Consider the following 20,152-nt stretch of genomic DNA (forward strand, 5'->3'; position numbering starts at 1 on the left):
TACATATAGACTCCTATATCAAAGCTTCATGGTAAATGCAAACCAAAAACTACAAGAGATACACAAATAAAAAGCAATTCAAACACAACACTAAAGACAGTGATCAAACCACAAAAGAAGAGAACAAGAGAAGGAAAGAAAAAAGACCAACAAAAGAAATCCAAAACAATTAATAAAATGGCATTGAGAACATACATATCAATAATTGCTTAAATGTAAATGGACTAAATCCCTCAACCAAAAGACACAGACTGGCTGAATGGATACAAAACCAAGACCCACATAAATGCTGTCTTCAAGAGACCCACCTCAATTCTAGGGACACAAACAAATTGAAAGTGAGAGAATGGAAGAAAATATTCCACGTAAATGGAAATCAAAAGAATAACATTACTTATTTCAGACAAAGTAGACCTTAAAATAAAGATTATAAGAGACAAAGGACATTACATAATGATCAAAGGATCAATCCAAGAAGAAAATACAACTGTTGAATATGTGCATTCAACATAGGATCACCTCAATATATAAGGCAACTGCTAATAACCTTAAAAGGAGAAACTGACAATTAACGCAATAATTGCTGGGGACTTTAACACCCCACATACAGCAATAGAAAGATCACCCAGAAAGAAAATGAACAAGGCAACACAGGCCCTAAATGATGCATTAGACTAGATGGACTTAATAAATATTTATGGAACATTCCATCCAAAAGCAGCGGAATACACATTCTTCTCAAGTGTGCAGGGAACATTCTCTAGGACAGATCACATTTTGGGCCATAAATCAAGCCTCAATAAATTTAAGAAAATTGAAATCACATCAAGCATCTTTCTGACCACAATGCTATATGACTGAAAACCAACAAGAAAAAAACTGCAAAAAAATATAAACACATAGAGACTAAACATGCTACTGAACAACCAATGGATCACTGAAGAAATCAAAGAGGAAATTTAAAAATGCCTAGAAGCAAATGACAACAAAGACACAACAATCCGAAACCTATGAGATGCAGCAAAAGCAGTTCTAAGAGAGAAGTTTACAGCAATACAAGCCTACCACAGGAAACAAGAACAATCTCAAATAAACAACCTAACTCTACATCTAAAGCAACTAGAGAGAAGAACAGACAAAATCCAATGTTAGCAGAAAAGAAAGAAGTCATAAACATCTGAGCAGAAGTAGATGAAATACAAATGAAGAAAACCATAGAAAAGATCAATGAAACTAAAGGCTGGTTCTTTGAAAAGATCAACAAAACTGACAAATCCTTAGCCAGAGTCAACAAGAAAAAAAGGACTCAAATCAATAGTATCAGAAATGAAAAAGAGAGGTTACGTCAGTATATCACAGAACTACAAAGGATCATAAGAGACTACTACAAGCAACTATATGCCAATAAAACGGACAATTTAGAAGAAATAACAAATTCTTAGGAAAGTACAATCTTCCAAGACTAAACCAAGACGAAATAGAAAAGATGAATGGACCAATCACAAGTACTGAAATTGAAACTAATTAAAAAACTTCCAAGAAACAAAGTCCAGGACCAGATGGCTTTGCACGTGAATTACATCAAAAATTTAGAGACGAGCTAACACCTTCAGAAACTATTCTAAAAAACTGCAGAGGTAGGAACACTTCCAAACTCATTCTATGAGGCCACCCTTTCCCTGATACCAAAACCAGACAAAGATATATAAAAAAAGAAAATTACGGCCCAATATCACTGATTAACATAAATGCAAAAACCCTCAACAAAATTATAGCAAACTGAATCCAGCAATATATTTAAAGGTTTGTATACAATGACCAAGTGGAATTTATCCCAGGAGTGCAAGGATTTTTCAATAATTGCAAATCAACCAGTGGGATATAACCACATTTAACAAACTGAATAAAAACTATACATCTCCCAAAAGATGCAGAAAAAGCTTCTGACAAAATCCAACACCCATTTCTGATAAAAGAGAAGTTATGGAGTTCTCGTCATGGCTCAGTGGTTAACGAATCTAACTAGAACCATGAGGTTGCAGGTTCAATCCCTGGCCTCACTCAGTGGGTTAAGGATTCAGCATTGCTGTGAGCTGTGGTGTAGGTTGCAGATGCAGCACAGATCCCACGTGCTGTGGCTCTGGCATAGGCCTGCGGTTACAGCTCTGATTAGACCCCTAGCCTGGGAACTTCCATATGCCGTGGGAGCAGCCCTAGAAAAGGCAAAAAGGCAAAAAAAAAAAAAGAAAAACTTACAACAGGACATCACAGAACAACAAAGGATCATAAGAGACTACTACAAGCAACTATATGCCAACTATATGATAAAAATCCTCCAGAAAGTGGGCGAAGAGGGAGCCCACCTCAACATACTAAAGACCGTATATGACAAACCCACAGCTTAGCATCATTCTCAATGGTGAAAAGCTGAAAGAACTCCTGCTAACATCAGGAACAAGACAAGGATGTCCACTCTCACCACTACTATTCAACATAGTTTTGGAAGTCCTAGCCACAGCAATCAGAGAAGAAAAAGAAAAAAAAAAAATCCAAGCTGGAAAAGAAGAAGTAAAACTATCACTGCAGATGACATGATACTATACCTAGAAAATCCTAAAGACACTACCAAAAAACTGTTAGAGCTCATCCATGAACTCGGTAAAGTTGCAGGATACAAAATCAATACACTGAATTTGACTGCATTTCTATATACCAACAATGAAAGGTCAGAAAGAGAAATTATAGAAACAATCCCATTTAGGAGTTCCCGTCGTGGCGCAGTGGTTAACAAATCCGACTAGGAACCATGAGGTTTCGGGTTCAATCCCTGCCCTTGCTCAGTGGGTTAAGGATCCGGCGTTGCCCTGAGCTGTGGTGTAAGCTGCAGATGCGGCTCGGATCCCGCGTTGCTGTGGCTCTGGCGTAGGCCGGTGGCTACAGCTCCGATTAGACCCCTAGCCTGGGAATCTCCATATGCCGTGGAAGCGGCCCTAGAGAAGGCAAAAAAACAAACAAAAAAAAACCAATCTCATCAAAAGGAATAAAATACCTAGGACTAAACCTACCTAAAGAGAAAAAACACCTGTACTATGAAAACTGTAAGATGCTGATGAAAGAAATCAAAGATGATACAAACAGATGGAAAGATACACCATGCTCCTGGACTGGAAGAATCAATATTATCAAAATGACTATACTACCAAAAGTGATCTACAGTTTCAGTGCAATCCCTATCAAATTACCAATGGCATTTTTCACTAGAACAAAGTATTTTAAAGTTTGTCTGGAAGCACAAAAAACCCAGAATAGCCAAAGCTATCCTAAGAAAAAGGGAGCAGGAGGAATCAGGCTCCCTGACTTCAGACTATACTGCTAAACTATAGTCATCAAAACAGTATGGTACTGGCACAAAACAGAAATACAGATCAGTGGAATAGGACAGAAAGCCCAGAATTAAACCCATGCATCTATGGTCAACCATTCTATGACAAAGGAGACAAGAAAACACATGGGAAAAAAAAGTCCCTTCAATAAATGGTGCTGGCAAAACTGGACAGCTACACATAAAAGAATGAAATTAGAATATTCCCTAACACCACACAAAAAAATAAACTTGAAATATTAAAGACCTAGATATAAGACCAGACACTATAAAACTCTTAGAGGAAAACACAGGCTGAACACTGAAATAAACCACAGCAATATCAACCTCCTAGAGTAATGACGATAAAAACAAAAATAAACAAATGGGACCTAATTAAACTTAAAAGTCTGTGCACACCAAAGGAAACCTTAAAATGAAAAGACAACAGGGAATTCCCTTCATGGCTCAGTGGTTAATGAACCCGACTAGGATCCATGAAGATGCAGGTTCAATCCCTGGCCTCACTCAGTGGGTTAAGGATCTGGCATTGCCATGAGCTGTGGTGCAGGTTGCAGATGTGGCTCAGATCCCATGTTGCTGTGGCTGTGGTATAGGCTGGCAGCTGAAGCTCTGATTTGACCCCTAGCCTGGGAACTTCCATATGCCACAGGAGTGGCCCTAAAAAGACAAAAAAAAAAAAAAAAAAAAAAGATAAGACAAGACAGAGAAAATATTTGCAAATGAACCAACTGAAGGGCATTAATCTCCAAAATATATAAACACCTCCTGCAGCTCAATACCAAAAAAACAAACAACCCCATCAAAAAATGGGCAGAAGATCTAAACTGACAATTTCCCAAAGAAGGTGGCCAAAAAACACATGAAAAGATGTTCAATATCACTAACTATTAGAGAAGTGCAAGTCAAAACTACTATGAGGTACACCAGCCAGAATGGCCATCATCAAAAAGTCTACAAACAATAAATGCTGGAGAGGATGTGGAGAAAAGGGAGCCATTTTACACTGGTGGCGGGAATGTAAATTAGTGCAACCACTGTGGAAAACAGTACAGAGGTACTTCAAAAAACTAAAAACAGAATTACCATATGATTCAGCAATCCCATTTCTGGGCATCTATCCAGAGAAAACCCTGACTCGAAAAGACACGTGTACCCCAATGTTCATTGCAGCACTATATACTATAGTCAAGACATGAGGAGTTCCCGTCGTGGCGCAGTGGTTAACGAATCCAACTAGGAACCATGAGGTTGCGGGTTCGGTCCCTGCCCTTGCTCAGTGGGTTAACGATCCGGCGTTGCCGTGAGCTGTGGTGTAGGTTGCAGACGCAGCTCGGATCCCACGTTGCTGTGGCTCTGGCGTAGGCTGGTGGCTACAGCTCCGATTCGACCCCTAGCCTGGGAACCTCCATATGCCGCGGGTGCGGCCCAAGAAATAGCAACAACAACAACAACAAAAAGACAAAAGACAAAAAAAAAAAAAAAAAAAAAAAAGACATGAAAACAACCTAAATGTCCATCAACAGAGGAGTGGAAAAGATGTGGTACATATACACAATGGCATATTACTCAGCCATAAAAAGGAATGAAATAATGGCATTTGAGCAACATGGATGCACCTAGAAATTATCATGCTAAGGAAGTTAAGACACTGAGACACAAACATCATATGCTATCACTTATATGTGGAATCTAAAAAATGGATACAATGAACTTATCTGCAGAATAGAAACTGACTCACAGACTTTGGAAAATTTATGGTTACCAAAGAAGAGGTTTGGAAGGGGAGGGATGGGAGGGGGGCTTGGCATGGAAAAGTTGTTAAAATTTATTGTGATGATGGTTGTACAACTCTGATAAAATTCACTGAGTTAAAAATATTTAAAGAATTCATAATTTCAGCAAGTTCCTTAAGTTTATTTTACATAAATATGTATTTAATAAGTGCTAAATTGAATAATATTCCACTTAAGAATACATCAAGAATTATTCAAACAAATCACACACAAATCTTAACCTACTATGCTCAAAGGTTATAGTTCAAATTTCTAGATATCAGTCATCTCTGAAAATGCTACAGGCACATGGAAGTCTATTTAAGAAATTATAGGCGTTTCCTTCGTGGCTCAGCAGTTGACAAATCTGATTAGGATCCATGAGGATACTTGCTTGATTCCTGGCCTTGCTCAGTGGGTTAAGGATCTGGCGTTGCCATGAGCTGTGGTGTAGGTTGCAAACAGGGCTCAGATCCTGAGTTGCTGTACCTCTAGTGCAGGCCAGCAGCTGCAGCTCTGATTGGACCCCTAGCCCAGGAACGTCCACATGTTGAGGGCGCACCTCTAAAAAAGCAAAAAAAAATTTACAGAATACAAAAGCAAGATTCTCCCAATAAAAGCCTAAGAAACAAATTCTGCAGGAAGACTAATGCACTAGGTTAATTTGATCTATTTCTAATCGCTAAAGATTTTAACATTAACAGAGTTGACACTTGCCTCCACTTCAGCCATGAATGCCTCTAATGGATCATCATCACTGTCAGAATCAACTGGCTTGGAATGGAATTGCTGGCGGGTAGGTGAGTTTTCAGCAGGAATGTAAGGTAAATCAACATTGCTAGAATCTTCTTCCTCATCTTCAAAATATCTGAAAATTAAGAGCATGATTGATGAAGTGAGTATTTAATTTGGGGTCAAGTGAATCTTTCCTTTAACACAAATTTTTATTATGGTATATGGAACTATTAAGACATTTAAACTCTTCAGGTCAAACAGGAGCCCTCTGCTTAGGACTTTTTTTGCCTTTGGCTTAGGACTTAACTATTAAGAGTCACTTAAGGGAGTTCCTGTTGCAGCTCAGTGGAAACAACCCAACTAGTATCCAAGAGGATGCTGGTTCTATCCTTGGCCTTGCTCAGTGAGTTAAGGACCTGGCACTGCTGTGAGCTGTGGTGTAGGTTGCAGACACAACGCAGATCCTGCGTTGCTGTGGCTGTGGCGTAGGCCAGCAGCTGTAGCTCCAATTCGACCCCCAGCTTGGAAACTTACATATGCCACACCCACGGCCAAAAAAAGAAAAAAAAAGAAAAGAAAAAAAATCACCTGAAGAGTTCCCTGGTGGTGCAGTGGGTTAAGGATATAGCATTGTCACTGCTGTGGCTCAGGTTCGATCTCTAGCTTGGGGAATTTCCACATACTGAGGGTACAGCCAAAAAAAAAAAAAAAGAGAGAATCACTTAATACATGCCAAATTCTAATATTGAAAAAAAAAATCACAGCAGTTTCTCCATTTCAATAGTGCCTGTTAAAAATCACACTTTCAGTTGTGCCAAAAGGGATGAGTTTGCAGTATAAACTTAGTATATCACTGTTGACTAGATATAACAAATATTAAACCAACGTTTTAGTAATAACTACAATGGAATATAATCTTTAAAAATTGTGAATCACTGTTTTACACCTGAAACTTACATAACATCCTCACTAAACTAAGTATTCAGAAAAGAACTTCAAAGTCTGGAAAAACTGTCATTTACCCTCTAACAAACATCCCAGAAAATAGTATCTATAGAGTATAAGTTAAAACATAACAAGGAGTTCCCATCGTGGCTCAGTAGGAATGAATCTGACTAGGATCCATGAAGATGAGGGTTCAATCCCTGGCCTCCATCAGTAGGTTAAGGATCCAGCGTTTCCGTGAACTGTGGTGTAGGTTGCAGATGTGGCTGGGATCTGGTATTGCTGTGGCAGTGGTATAGGCTAGTGGCTACAGTGCCAATTTGACCCCTAGCCTGGGAACCTCCATATGCCAAGGGTGCAGCCCTAAAAAGACCAAAAAACAAAATAAGACGAAAACACCGTTTAGACCTTACTTCAGAATTAATGAAATAGTAATACAACCAAATAGTAGCTTAAAAAAATCACAATCACAGCTTTAAAATTTTAAAGCATTTCAAATCTTCATCTTAAAAGCACTGCTATGCACTACACACACATATAAACATATATTCATTTATATAGTAGTTTCATTTATCATTTAAAGTATCTCTGAACTGGTACTGATCCTTGACTTTGCTGAATCTTAAACATCTACCACTGTATTTAATTGCTAAATAACATACCAACTTTTAAAAATGCTGCTGTGTACTTTCAAACCTCTGATCTTGAGTTTTTCTTTAGTAACTTAAAAACTCAAGCAGTGTCACATTGGAAATAACAGCAATACAGGATTTCTTCAGACTCAGTAAAGAGAGAAGTTAAAATCTCTAAGGAACTAGAGCTCAAACTTTCAAAACCCCAGTTTTTTTTTTTTTTTTTTTTTGTCTTTTGTCTTTTTGTTGTTGTTGTTGCTATTTCTTGGGCCGCTCCCGCGGCATATGGAGGTTCCCAGGCTAGGGGTTGAATTGGAGCTGTAGCCACCGGCCTACGCCAGAGCCACAGCAACAAGGGATCCGAGCCGAGTCTGCAACCTACACCACAGCTCACGGCAACGCCGGATCGTTAACCCACTGAGCAAGGGCAGGGACCGAACCTGCAACCTCATGGTTCCTAGTCGGATTCGTTAACCACTGCGCCACGACGGGAACTCCAACCCCAGCTTTTTATAGCCATCAACTTATTAGACAATCAAGTTCAAAAAAGTAAATGTAACTGGTATATGTTTCCTAAAAACTGTAGGCAAAAATCTGAGCAGATTTTCCTGCCACTGTAAGATGTTACAACATAACAGTTTCAAGGACTTGGGTGTTGAGACAAATATGGCGTAAACAAAAAACTTTAGTAAAGACCATTGAAAGCCACGTGAATTATTTAAAACTCTTCAGCTATATTTAGGTTTCAAGGGCCTCAAATCCTTTTTGGAACAAGCAAAAGTAAAGGAGCACACAAGTATTACATTCCTTACCAATGAGTAAACTTGTCAATTTAACTTGTTAGGAACAATGCAAATCAGTGAGACAACCAATTAAGGAAGTTGTTTTATTATTTGAGAAACAAATGGCTTCAATTTCTACTGATGGAATGAATAACTCAAAGGCTAACCATTCCTAAATTACCAGGAACTGTGGTGCAGCAGAAATGAATCCTATTAGTTTCCACGAGGATGTGAGTTCCATCCATCTCTGGCCTCACTCAGTGGGTCGCAGTCTGGTGTGGCTATGGCTGTGACATAGGCCAGCAGCTGTAGCTCCAATTCGACCCTAGCCTGAGAACTTCCATATGCTGGGGGTATGGCCCTAAAAAGCAAAAAAAAAAAAAGAAAAAATTACCAGGAGCTACCACTTACGCATTTTCTTCATCAAAGTTAGCCCGTTTAGAACCAATTTTGTAGAAAGAAGGGAGCTGCGGTGGAGCCGTCTTTCCAAATCCAGAAGAAGAGCTGGTTGCCCCAAAGGCACTATGGGACTGTTGTGGGAGTTTTGGTTCCTCCTTCTTTCCAGCACTGATGGCAAAACCTCCAAAGCCAAATCCCCGCTTAGTGCCAGGGCCACCTTTATTCCAGTTCATGGTGCCAATGATCTGTTTGGAACAAGATACACTAATATAAATTCAACTTTATAAACAGCCCACTGATTGTCTCTTCCAGCCTTTACCTACAATTTTAAACTTTTGCCTCTCAATTAAAACTTTTAAACTTTGTACATCAGATATGCAATATGCTAACATCAACGAAACGGTCACATTTAAGAAATTGTTATTTTACTGAGTTCTCAATCTAAATAGGAATGCAGTATTTAATATCAGTCCCCTCAAAAGGATCTGACCGCTGATTCAACTTCTTATTCAGTTAAGCATCAATCAAATCAGCTTAAAAACAACACCTTATACCTTTTTAGTCTTAGTTCCACAAAGCTTTTCTTTAATGACACAAGTTACCTAAGTTTTGTAAATAGCAGAAAACCCAGAAAGCAAAAAGGAACAAAATTTAACTCCACCTGAAATTTCCTCTCCCAGATATGTATTTTTTTTTATATCTTTTGCTATTTTTTCTATGCATGTGTGTATACACACTCAACTTAAAACCAAAACTGATGTACTGTACATATCATTTTAGTTTTTTTACTTAATGATATACATGAACATTTTTAAAATCTCAATAAATACATTTCTCAGAGTTCCTGTTGTGGCTCAGTGGTAACAAACCCCAACTAGCATCCATGAGGACCAGGTTCAATCCCTGGCCTTGCTCAGTGGGTTAAGGATCCGGCATTGCCCTGAGCTGTGGAGTATGATGTAGACGAGGCTCAGATCCTGTGTTGCTGTTGCTGTGGCGCAGGCCAGTAGCTGCAGCTCCAATGTGACCCCTAGCCTTCCATATGCCAAGAGTGCAGCCCTAAAAAAGCAAAAAACAAACAAACAACAAAAAAATATATGTGTATACACACACACACTTCTCAACCACTGTTTCATTAAACTGTGAAACATATCATATAGCTGTATGTTTGTGCATTCTCTTAATTATTTCCTCAGGATCAACTCTTTATTTTTTTTCAAAAAATTTATTTTTTTGGTCTTTTTGCCATTTCTTGGGCCGCTCCTGCGGCATATGGAGGTTCTCAGGCTAGGGGTCGAATCAGAGCTATAGCCACCAGCCTATGCCAGAGCCACAGCAACACCAGATCCCAGCCTCGTCTGCAACCTACACCACAGCTCATGGCAACGTCGGATTCTTAACCCACTGAGCAAGGCCAGGGACCGAACCTGCAACCTCATGGTTCCTAGTCGGATTTGTTAACCACTGCGCGACAATGGGAACTCCAGGATCAACTCTCTATATGTAATTTCTTAGTCAAAGGCAATGCGTATTCTAAGGTTAAAAAACATTTTAGGAGTTCCCATCGTGGTGCAGCAGAAATGAATCTGACTAGGAACCATGAGGTTGTGGGTTGGACCCCTGGCCTCGCTCAGTGGGTTGAGGATCTGGCGTTGCCATGGCCTGTGGTGTAGGTCACAGATGAGGCTCAGATCTGGCATTGCTGTGGCTGTGGTGTAGGCCAGCAGCTACAGCTCCAATTAGACCCCTGGCTTGGGAACCTCCATGTGCCGTGGGTGTGGCCCTGAAAAGGATAAAAGACCAAAAAAAAAAAAAAAAGCAAGCATGTGTTACACATATACAAACCACTGTATAAAACAGATGATTAAGGAGTTCCCATCATGGCGCAGCGGAATCTGACTAGCAACCATGAGGTTGTGGGTTCAATCCCTGGCTTCACTCAGTGGGTTAAGGATCTGCATTGTGGTGAGCTGTGGTGTAGATCACAGATGGGGTTAGCATCTGGCATTGCTATGGCACAGGCCTGCAGCTGTAGCTCCGATATGACCCCCAGCCTGGGAACCTCCATATGCTGAGGATGCGGCCCTAAAAAGCAAAAAAAAAAGAGATGATTAACAAGAACCTACTGCATAGCACAGGAAAATCTACTCAATAGTTTGTAATAACCTATATGGGAAAAAAGAATGGATATATTTATAAGTATGACTGATTCACTTTGCTGTACACCTGAAACTAATACAACACTGTACGTCAACTACACTACAATATAATACACTACAATAAAATAAAAAACAAACAAAAAGCACGTGTTACATATACAGAAATAGGTGGAAGGCTGTTTATCAAAATGTTAATGGCAGTTATCTGATTTTTACTTTTTCCTTTGTATTAAAGCTTACCATTAATAAGAAAAGTTTAAATGTTTATTTTTAATTTTTTTTATTTTTTTCATCTTTTTGCCATTTTCTTGGGCTGCTCCTGCGGCATATGGAGGTTCCCATGCTAGGGGTCGAATTGGAGCTATAGATGCCAGCCTACACCAGAGCCACAGCAACGTGGGATCCGAGCTGCGTCTGCGACCTACACCACAGCTCATGGCAACGCCGGATCCTTGACCCATTGAGCAAGGCCAGGGATCAAACCCGCAATCTCATGGTTCCTAGTCGGATTTGTTAACCACTGAGCCACGACGGGAACAAAAGTTTAAATGTTTATAGTAGATTCTGAAGACAATGTGAAAAAGAGTTCAAAAAACTGCTTTTTTTGATGGCATTATTGAAAGAGACAGGAAAATCATTCTTCTTTTCTGGTTCTATGCTCCTGCACCAAATATACCTTATAGGTTTTGTTTCAACTGCTAATATACAGCACTTAGTTCGGTCTGCTTAGAATTACATTTGATTTATGCTATGTCAGTCTCTACCCTCAGTTCCAGGTAGAGACTGTCTTTACTCATTTTGGACCTTTCATAAAAGTTACTCACGCTAAAATAAGTACTTAAGAAAGAATTTAATTGAACTTAAGAAGGCCATTTCCTGCCTTCTTCAGAATCCTTTAAGGGGAAATCGACATAATTCTAGTGAGATGAGATTTAATAAGACTATTTACAAGCCAGAAAATTTTAGCATCTGATATTATTTAACCCATCTGTGAGCCTGGCTTTACAAAACCTGTTCCTAAGCAACAAAAATGACAGACTCTGAATTTTAACATTTTTTTCCTAGTGTATATATTGTATAACAAGGGGCTGACAATAAATAAGTCACAGAAATCAGTAAGTAGGCAAAGGAAGGATGGGGAAAAAGAAAAACCTTTAGGTTTGGGTAGATTTTAAGAATTATGTGAATAATCTCCTACCAGGAAAACTTTCAATGGTTTACTGAAAGCTTGCTAATAAGGAAGAATCAGCACTGTATTAGGCGCTGGGCATTTATAGATGAAAGATACAACCCCATTCTCAAGGCGTTCACAGTGTAGTTTCAGCCAGCTAAAACAACAGGATGTGTTCTTACAGAGGTACTGCATAAAGTGGCATTTGCTGATGGCTCAGGAGAAGGGTACCCAACCTATAATGAATAGGGAGGAAGGCACAGTTTCTCTGGAGATGATACTGCAGTTAACTTGTTAAATCTGAAAAGGCATTAGACTAAGGAAGAGGTGTCAGAAGAGAGCTTTTTTTTTCATTTATTTTATTTTATTTTTTTTGTCTTTTGTCTTTTCTAGAGCCACACATGTTCCCAGGCTAGGGGTCGAATTGGAGCTACAGCTGCCGGCCTACACCATAGCCACAGCAACGCAGGATCCGAGCCGCGTCTGCGACCTACACCACAGCTCATGGCAAAGTCGGATCCTTAACCTACTGAGAGAGGCCAGGGATCGAACCTGCAACCTCATGGTCCCTAGTCGGATTCATTAACCACTGAGCCACGATGGGAACTCCAGAAGAGAGCATTTTAGATTGAAGGCACTGTAAGTTCTACCACGGAGAACTGGAAATATTTCAGTACAGCTAGAATTCAGTAGGACATCTGGGAAAGCTGAAGGGCACATGCTCAGGAAGACCAGCAGGGCCCAGGTAAACAGTTTAGTAACGCTATGCTAAGAATACACCATACAAAACTGCATTTTGCCAGCTCTAAGGGATCATTAATTTTAAGCAAAAACAGGGAATGTTTCAGATCAGTTTTAGAAAGAGTAGATGAGATAGTAGGAAAAGTTAGTAGAAAAGTGGTTAGGAAATTATAAAAATACAGATGTAAAGTGACAAGGTTCTGAACAACTAGGCAAGTGGCTATAAGGAAGGGGGCAGCAGATCTGAGCAGATTCCTTACTTAGGAATCTATGAGGGACAATCAACTGGGGTGAGTGACACAATGATATGTGGAGCTAAGGACAAAGGAAAAGTCTAGAATAACTGGAGGCTTTTACAGATTGGGTGAATAGTGACGTCTCTGTCAAATCTGATAAGGATGGAGATCTAGAAAAGCCAGGTGTGGAGAAGCAGGCAGAAGGTGGTATCAATTCTGTACCTATGGGAGAGCTAAGGAGAACTGGCAAGTAAGGTCTATACCTGCAGACAGATCTGGGATGGAGCTATAGATTTGATATGAGGTTACTGATATAGATAAGCCAGCAAAGAGAGGGCACAGAGAGCAAGAAAAGGGGCAAGCCAATCTTAGTGTTGGTCAATGTTTAGGACTGTGCAGGGGAAAACAAGCTCACGTGGAAACTTGAGAAGGAACAGAGAGGGAGAGAGGACAGCAGAGAAGAGCAACGCAGATGCTAAGACAAGTTCTATAGGCAGAAATAAATGTCCAATGTTAAAAACTAAAGTCAAGTGAGTTAAGAACTAAAGAGCCTCTGTTGGAGCAGTGGGGCAGAGTTAAGGAATGACTGGTAATTAAGTGGTAGATAGAGGATGAAGACTAAGCCAAGAGGAGTGCAGATTACTTTCTAGGCCATCTACCAATGACAGGAAGAAGCACATGAGGTGTTAAAATTTGTTGGAAAAGCCAACAAATTAAAAACTGAAGACGCAGGATGACAAGAAAAATCGATGAATGAGGTATGAAGTGACCTGAAGAGATGAGATCAAACATTTTAACATGGACTAAATAACTCTTCCCTCCAGACTAAGGGCAGGAGAAAAGGATGGGCGAAGATGTAAATTAATTCTACTAAATAATCAAAGGGCCCAAATTACAAAAGAAGTCAAATACTTGGTTTTAAAACTTCAACTTCTGCCACAAACAGGCAGGAAGTGAGACCTTGGGCAGGTGAGAGTTGCTTAATGGTTTACAAACATAAGATGCAAAATACGCAATAATTTTTTAACTCCTTGGAGATTTGGATCAACTAAAAGACTGGAGAAGACTGAAGTGCCCCCAAGCCTCTCACTAGTGTGAGCTAGGTCACACTGCCCATTTTCCCTAATTAACAGCCTCAAGCAAGGCCAAACTACCAAACTATCGTGCTTTCTATACACCCACTAACTAGATTGTTGGCTCCATAAGGGCAGAGACTTTGCATATTTTTCCAAAACAGTATCCTTAGCACCTAGCGCGTGTACAGTACTCAAAAAATTTTTGTTGAATGAATAAATATCATGCATTTAGGCTCTTCAAAATTCATCCCCATATTTGTGAAAGCCATCATCTCCCATTATTACAAACCCTTCTATCTAGCCACTGAGCCCTCTTATTAAATCTAAGCCAGATCATCCTCAGAGCACCACTAATTCCCTATTTTCTTGACAACAGCTTTTCCTACTATTAGTCCACGTATATGGCAACACACCCTTCACAATCAGAGGTCTGAGGCACCGCAGCTCATATAGAAGCAAAAGACGGCAAAACTAATCTCTGTTTGGTTTTATGATGCTTAAAAAAAGGAACCATCCTCTATTTAGGCTATTAAAAATTTTTTTTCTTTTTGTCTTTTTGCCTTTTCTTGGGCTGCTCCCGCAGCACATGGAGGTTCCCAGGCTAGGGGTCGAATCGGAGCTACAGCTGCCAGCCTACGCCAGAGCCACAGCAACGTGGGATCCGAGCCGCGTCTGCAACCTACACCACAGCTCGCGGCAACGCCAGATCATTAACCCACTGAGCAAGGGAAGGGATCGAACCCGCAACCTCATGGTTCCCAGTCGGATTCGTTAACCACTGCACCACGATGGGAACTCCAGGCTATTAAAATTTATTTTCATTCTCTGAGCAAACACTGGAGAAGAGGCATCATCTAAATAGTTAATAAGGAAATCAAGGGAGTTCCCACTGTGGCCCAGTAGGTTAAGGATCCAGTGCTGTATCTGAGGTGGTGTGGGTTCAATCCCTGGCCTGGCACAATGAGTTAAGGATTTGGCATTGCTACAGCTGTGGCACAGGTCACAGCTGTGGCTTGGATTCCATTCCTGGCCTGGGAACTTCCATATGCCGTGAGTGTGGCCAAAAGAAAAAAAAGTAACAAAGTCAAAATACAGTGAGGATATTAAAAAATTAATTGTAATCCTTCTATTTGTGGGTTTCTCTTTAATGCTTCCTTTATTTGGTCTTAAGACATGAGTGCACAGTCACACACAAACTTCAGAGCCTTCCCTCAGGTTATAATAATATGCCTGGTACATCCTGGCAAACTCCTATCAAATAGCTCTGAAATTTTACCTCTGCCTCCATAAACACTTCTCAAATTGATGACAGAAAGGTGAAAATACACAATAGCTTCAGGGAATACAGAAATCACTACATGAATTCGGACACTCAGGTAAAGTTCACAGACTCCATTGAAAACAACGGCAGCAATAAAAACAATTTAAGAAATGGGTAAAGGACATGACTAGACATTTCTCCAAAGATATACAAACGGCCAATAAGCATATGAAAAGATGCTCAGCATCACTAATCACCTGGGAAATGCAAATCAAAACTGCTTCATCCCACACTCATTAGGATAACTATTATTATTACTATTTGTTTCTTTTTTAGGGCCACACCCATGGCATAAGGAAGTTCCTAGGGGTTGAGCTGGAGCTACAGCCGCCAGCCTACATCACAGCAAAGCAGGATCCGAGCCGCATTTTTGGCCTACACCACTGCTCATGGCAGTGTCAGATCCCTGACCCGCTAAGCAAGACCAGGGATTGAACCCAAATTCCCATGGTCAGTAGTTGGATTAGTTTCTGCTGTGCCTCAATGGGAACTCCCAGCACAGCTATGAATTAAAAAACAAGAGTTCCCACCTTCGGAGTACCCGTTATGGCTCATCAGTAACAAACCCGACTGGTATCCATGAGGTCACGGGTTTGATCCCTGGCTTCACTCAGTGGGTTAAGGATCCGGCATTGCCGTGAGCCGCGGTGTAGGTTGAAGACATGGCCTGAGGTTGCTGTGGCTGTGGTGTATGCCAGCAGCTACAGCTCCAGTTCAACCCCTAACCATATGCCCTAAAAAGACCAAAAAAAAAAAAAAAAAAAGTGTTTGTACCTTGGCTCATTGGGCTAAGAATTAAACTGCAGCTGTTGTGGCACTGCAGAGGTGCAGGTTCCATGGGTTAAAAGATACAGTGTTGCTGCAGCTGTGGCATAGGTCACAGCTGAGGCTTGAGTTCAATCCTTGGCCTGGGAAGTTCCATATGCCATGGTTTCGGCCATTAAAAAAAAACCCAAACCAAAAACCCAACACCAGCAGAAAATAACAAGTGTTGGCAAGGATGTGGAGAAACCAGAACACTTGTACACTGCAGGTAGGAATGTAAAAAAGTTCAGCTGCTATGGAAAACAATAAAGTGGTTTCTCATAAAGCTAGTCATAGAACTACCATATGATACAGCATATACCCAAAAGAACTGAAAGCAGGGACAAACACTTGTAAATTCATGTTCACAGTAGCATTATTCACAACAGCCAAAAGGTGGAGGCAGCCCAAGTGTCCATCAATGGATGGATGAATAAATGCGACAAGAAGCAATAGCATTCAGCCTTAAAAAGGAAGAAAATTATGGAGTTCCCATTGTGGCTCAGAGGCTTAAGAACCTGACATAACGTCCATGAGGATCCAGGTTCACTTCCTGGCATCTCTCAGGGAGTTAAGGATCTGACATTGCCATGAGCTGTGGCACAGGTCGCTGACGAGGCTCAGATTCTGCGCTGCTGTGGCTGTGGTGTAGGCCAGCAGCTGTAGCTCCGACTCAACACCTAGCCTGACAACTTCCATATGCCAAGGGTGTGGCCCTAAAAATGCAAACAAACACCACCAATGTGGACGTAGTTAATGTCCCTGAACTGTCCAATTATAAATGGTGAAGGTTTTTTATGTGTATCTTAACCAGTTAAAAAAAAAAACACAAAAAACTATGAAAATTAAAAAATTAGAATTCTGCCTTCTTTTTTTTTGGGGGGGGGGCGCATCCACAGCATATGGAGGTTCCCAGGCTAGGGGTCAAATTGGAGCCGTAGCTGCTGGCCTACCCCACAGCTCACGATGCCAGATCCTTAACCCACTGAGTGAGGGCAGGGATCAAACCTGCGTTCTCACGGATGCTAGTCAGATTCGTTAACCACTGAGCCACGACGCGAACTCCTGCACATGTTTTTTTACATTGTTATTTTATCCAGTTTATGAGGGAGAATAATGTCCGAACCCCAGTTTCTATTCTGAAATACACTTGTGAAATTTCAACTACTTGTTTTCTCTTTAAAAAACAGTTCTTTTAGGGAGTTCCCGTCGTTGCTCAGTGGTTAACGAATCCGACTAGGAACCATGAGGGTGCGGGTTCGATCCCTGCCCTTGCTCAGTGGGTTAAGGATCCGGCGTTGCCATGAGCTGTGGTGTAGGATGCAGTCACGGCTCAGATCTCGTGCTGCTGTGGCTCTGGTGTAGTTCGGCAGCTGTAGCTCCGATTCGACCCCTAGCCTGGGAACCTCCATATGCCACAGGAGTGGCCCAAGAAATGGCAAAAAGACAAAAAAAAAAAAAAAAAAACCAAAACAGTGCTTTTAGGAATTCCCATCCTGGCTCAATGGAAATGAATCTGACTATTATTCATGAGGACACAGGTTTGATCTCTGGTCTTGTTCAGTGTGTTAAGGATCCGGTGTTGCCGTGAGCTGTGGTGTAGGTTGCAGACACGGCTCAGATCTGGTGTTGCTGTGGCTGTGGTGCACACCAGTGGCTACAACTACGATTAGACCCCCAGCCTGGGAACGTCCATATGTCATGGGTGTGGCCCCAAAAACACAAAACCAAACCAAACCCAATAAACAAAAAAACAGTGCTTTTAAAAATAAAACATCTAATCTGAAAAGAATTGGCTGTATAACAGAAACACAAACAAAATTTATGAGCATTTGCTTTAAAGAGAACCTGAGCTGGGTCTTAGAAATAACTTTTATATGGACCAATAACCACTTTCTGTTCCGTGCCCAATACTGAGGGAGAATACCTCTCCTTTCCTACCTCCACTATTGCAATAATTTCTAACAAGTTTCTATTATCCAGCCTCCATACTACAATAATCAATAATTTAAAATATACTGAATGCCTACTTTGCCCAGCACTGTTCTAGGTGCTGAGGATGCAGTAAGGGAATCAGACACAACTCCAGCCTTCAAGGAGCTCAACCTGGTCCATTATAAAGAAAAAAACAAACCAAATCATGTAACTTCAGGTAGTAACAAGTGCTACTAAAAGCAACCAACCACTCAAAAATCAACGAAGGCAAAAGGTAAGCTATTAAAGACAGAAAGAAGTAAGGTCTCTCTGAAGTGACTGATACTTGACATTAGACAGGTAACCCCCACCCCCACAATCCTACTGTTCTAAGAATGTCTGTTTTATTAGAAAAGTCATGGTGATGTACATCTAAAAGCTGCATTTACGGAGTTCCCGTCGTGGCACAGTGGTTAACGAATCCGACTAGGAACCATGAGGTTGCGGGTTCGGTCCCTGCCCTTTCTCAGTGGGTTAAAGATCCGGTGTTGCCGTGAGCTGTGGTGTAGGTTGCAGACGCGGCTCGGATCCCGCGTTGCTGTGGCTCTTGCGTAGGCCGGTGACTACAGCTCCGATTCGACCCCTAGCCTGGGAACCTTCATATGCCGCGGGAGCGGCCCAAGAAATAGCAAAAAGACGAAAAAAAAATAAATAAAATAAATAAATAAAAGCTGCATTTACAACTAGCAAATATTCCATAATCTATGAGAAGTGACTCTTAGTTGTAAAACATTAAATGGTGAATTAACAGTGGGTCAGGAATGAACAGTGAAAAGAGAAAATGAATTTTCACCTCCTTTGGCAGGTGTTTGTTAATACTGTGGAACTAGACAAAGTCACACTCAACCAAGGTGAGCATTCAGACACTAAGCAAAACCTCCCAGGTTCCTTAGACCCTGGCTGCAAACCTTTCCGCCCTACATTTCTGATCCTGTCATTCCCTTCTATTCACCAGCTCTCCACAGTCAATCAGGCTGGAATGAGGTTCAGTTGTGGCAACAAACTACTTTCCATGCACTTTGGTGAAGGCTCTTCCCCGCACCAAACTTCTCACTATATATTACTTGCCAAAGTCCTATCCTTCAAAGCCCATCTCAAATACCAACTCCCAGGAGTTCCCTTGTGACATAAAGGGTTAAGGATCTGACATCACTGCAATGGCTCAGGTCACTGCTGTGGTCCAGGTTTGTTCCCCAGCCCCAGAACTTCTATATGCCGCTGGTGGAGCTAGACAAACAAAAAACCACACACACACAGAACTATGACATGAATGATTCTCCAGAGAAGTGGTACCTCCTTCCTCAAACTCCCTTTCTAATCTTAAGACACTCAATGTTTATTCGTAACTATTTGTGTTCTTGTTGTCTCTCTCTTACTCTTATGAGTTCTATGGCTGAAGAAGCAGGCTTATTCATTTTTTTCTCTTGTGTTTTCTGCAGAATACATCCATTATTCACGTTTATTCAATATATAGGAGACCCAAAAAGATTTACAATTTGGTCAAAGAGAAAATTAAAGATAGCACAAAGTACCTGCCTGGTATTGTTTTAGGCGCTAAAGTGCTGTGCTTTGGTAGAAAATCATAACAGCACAGTAAAGTAGTACAGACTATAGAGCGAGGCCACTATATTCAAATACTGGCTTTGCCACTAATTTGATGTGAACCTCATGGAAGTTATTTAGCTTCTTTGGCCTAAATTTCCTCATCTATAAGATGGTAAGACTATCACCTACTTCATAGGGTTGGTATGAAAAGGTGAATTCACACACAGAAAAACACTTAGAACAAAGCCTGGCATATGGTGCACAATGTTTTAGCCATCATGTTTACTACTATTTTTTTCTCCAGAAATCAACTCTCCACTGGCTACTGGAGATTACCAAGTCAGACCTCTCAAGTTTCTTTCAACTTGGGGATTCCATACCTCAGTGCCACATGACACGTTAGATGTCAGAATTATTATGAACTGACAAATGGGGACAGGCTTGAGAGCGCTGGAATCCAAGCTAGGCACAGAAA

The 20,152-nt window shown here is 40.8% G+C and overlaps 1 protein-coding gene across 1 annotated transcript in view; it reads right to left on the reverse strand.

Annotated features, from left to right (window-relative positions):
- Nucleotides 1-20,152, reverse strand: part of DDX42 (DEAD-box helicase 42) — a 51,059-nt gene that overhangs the window by 28,145 nt on the left and 2,762 nt on the right. Inside the window, 2 exon segments of the mRNA XM_021066770.1 lie at nt 5,875-6,025; nt 8,663-8,895. Of these exon segments, the coding sequence (XP_020922429.1) occupies nt 5,875-6,025; nt 8,663-8,883 (372 nt within the window). The 5' untranslated portion in view covers nt 8,884-8,895.

This window comes from Sus scrofa, chromosome 12, assembly GCF_000003025.6.
Source record: "Sus scrofa isolate TJ Tabasco breed Duroc chromosome 12, Sscrofa11.1, whole genome shotgun sequence".
NCBI lineage: Eukaryota > Metazoa > Chordata > Mammalia > Artiodactyla > Suidae > Sus > Sus scrofa.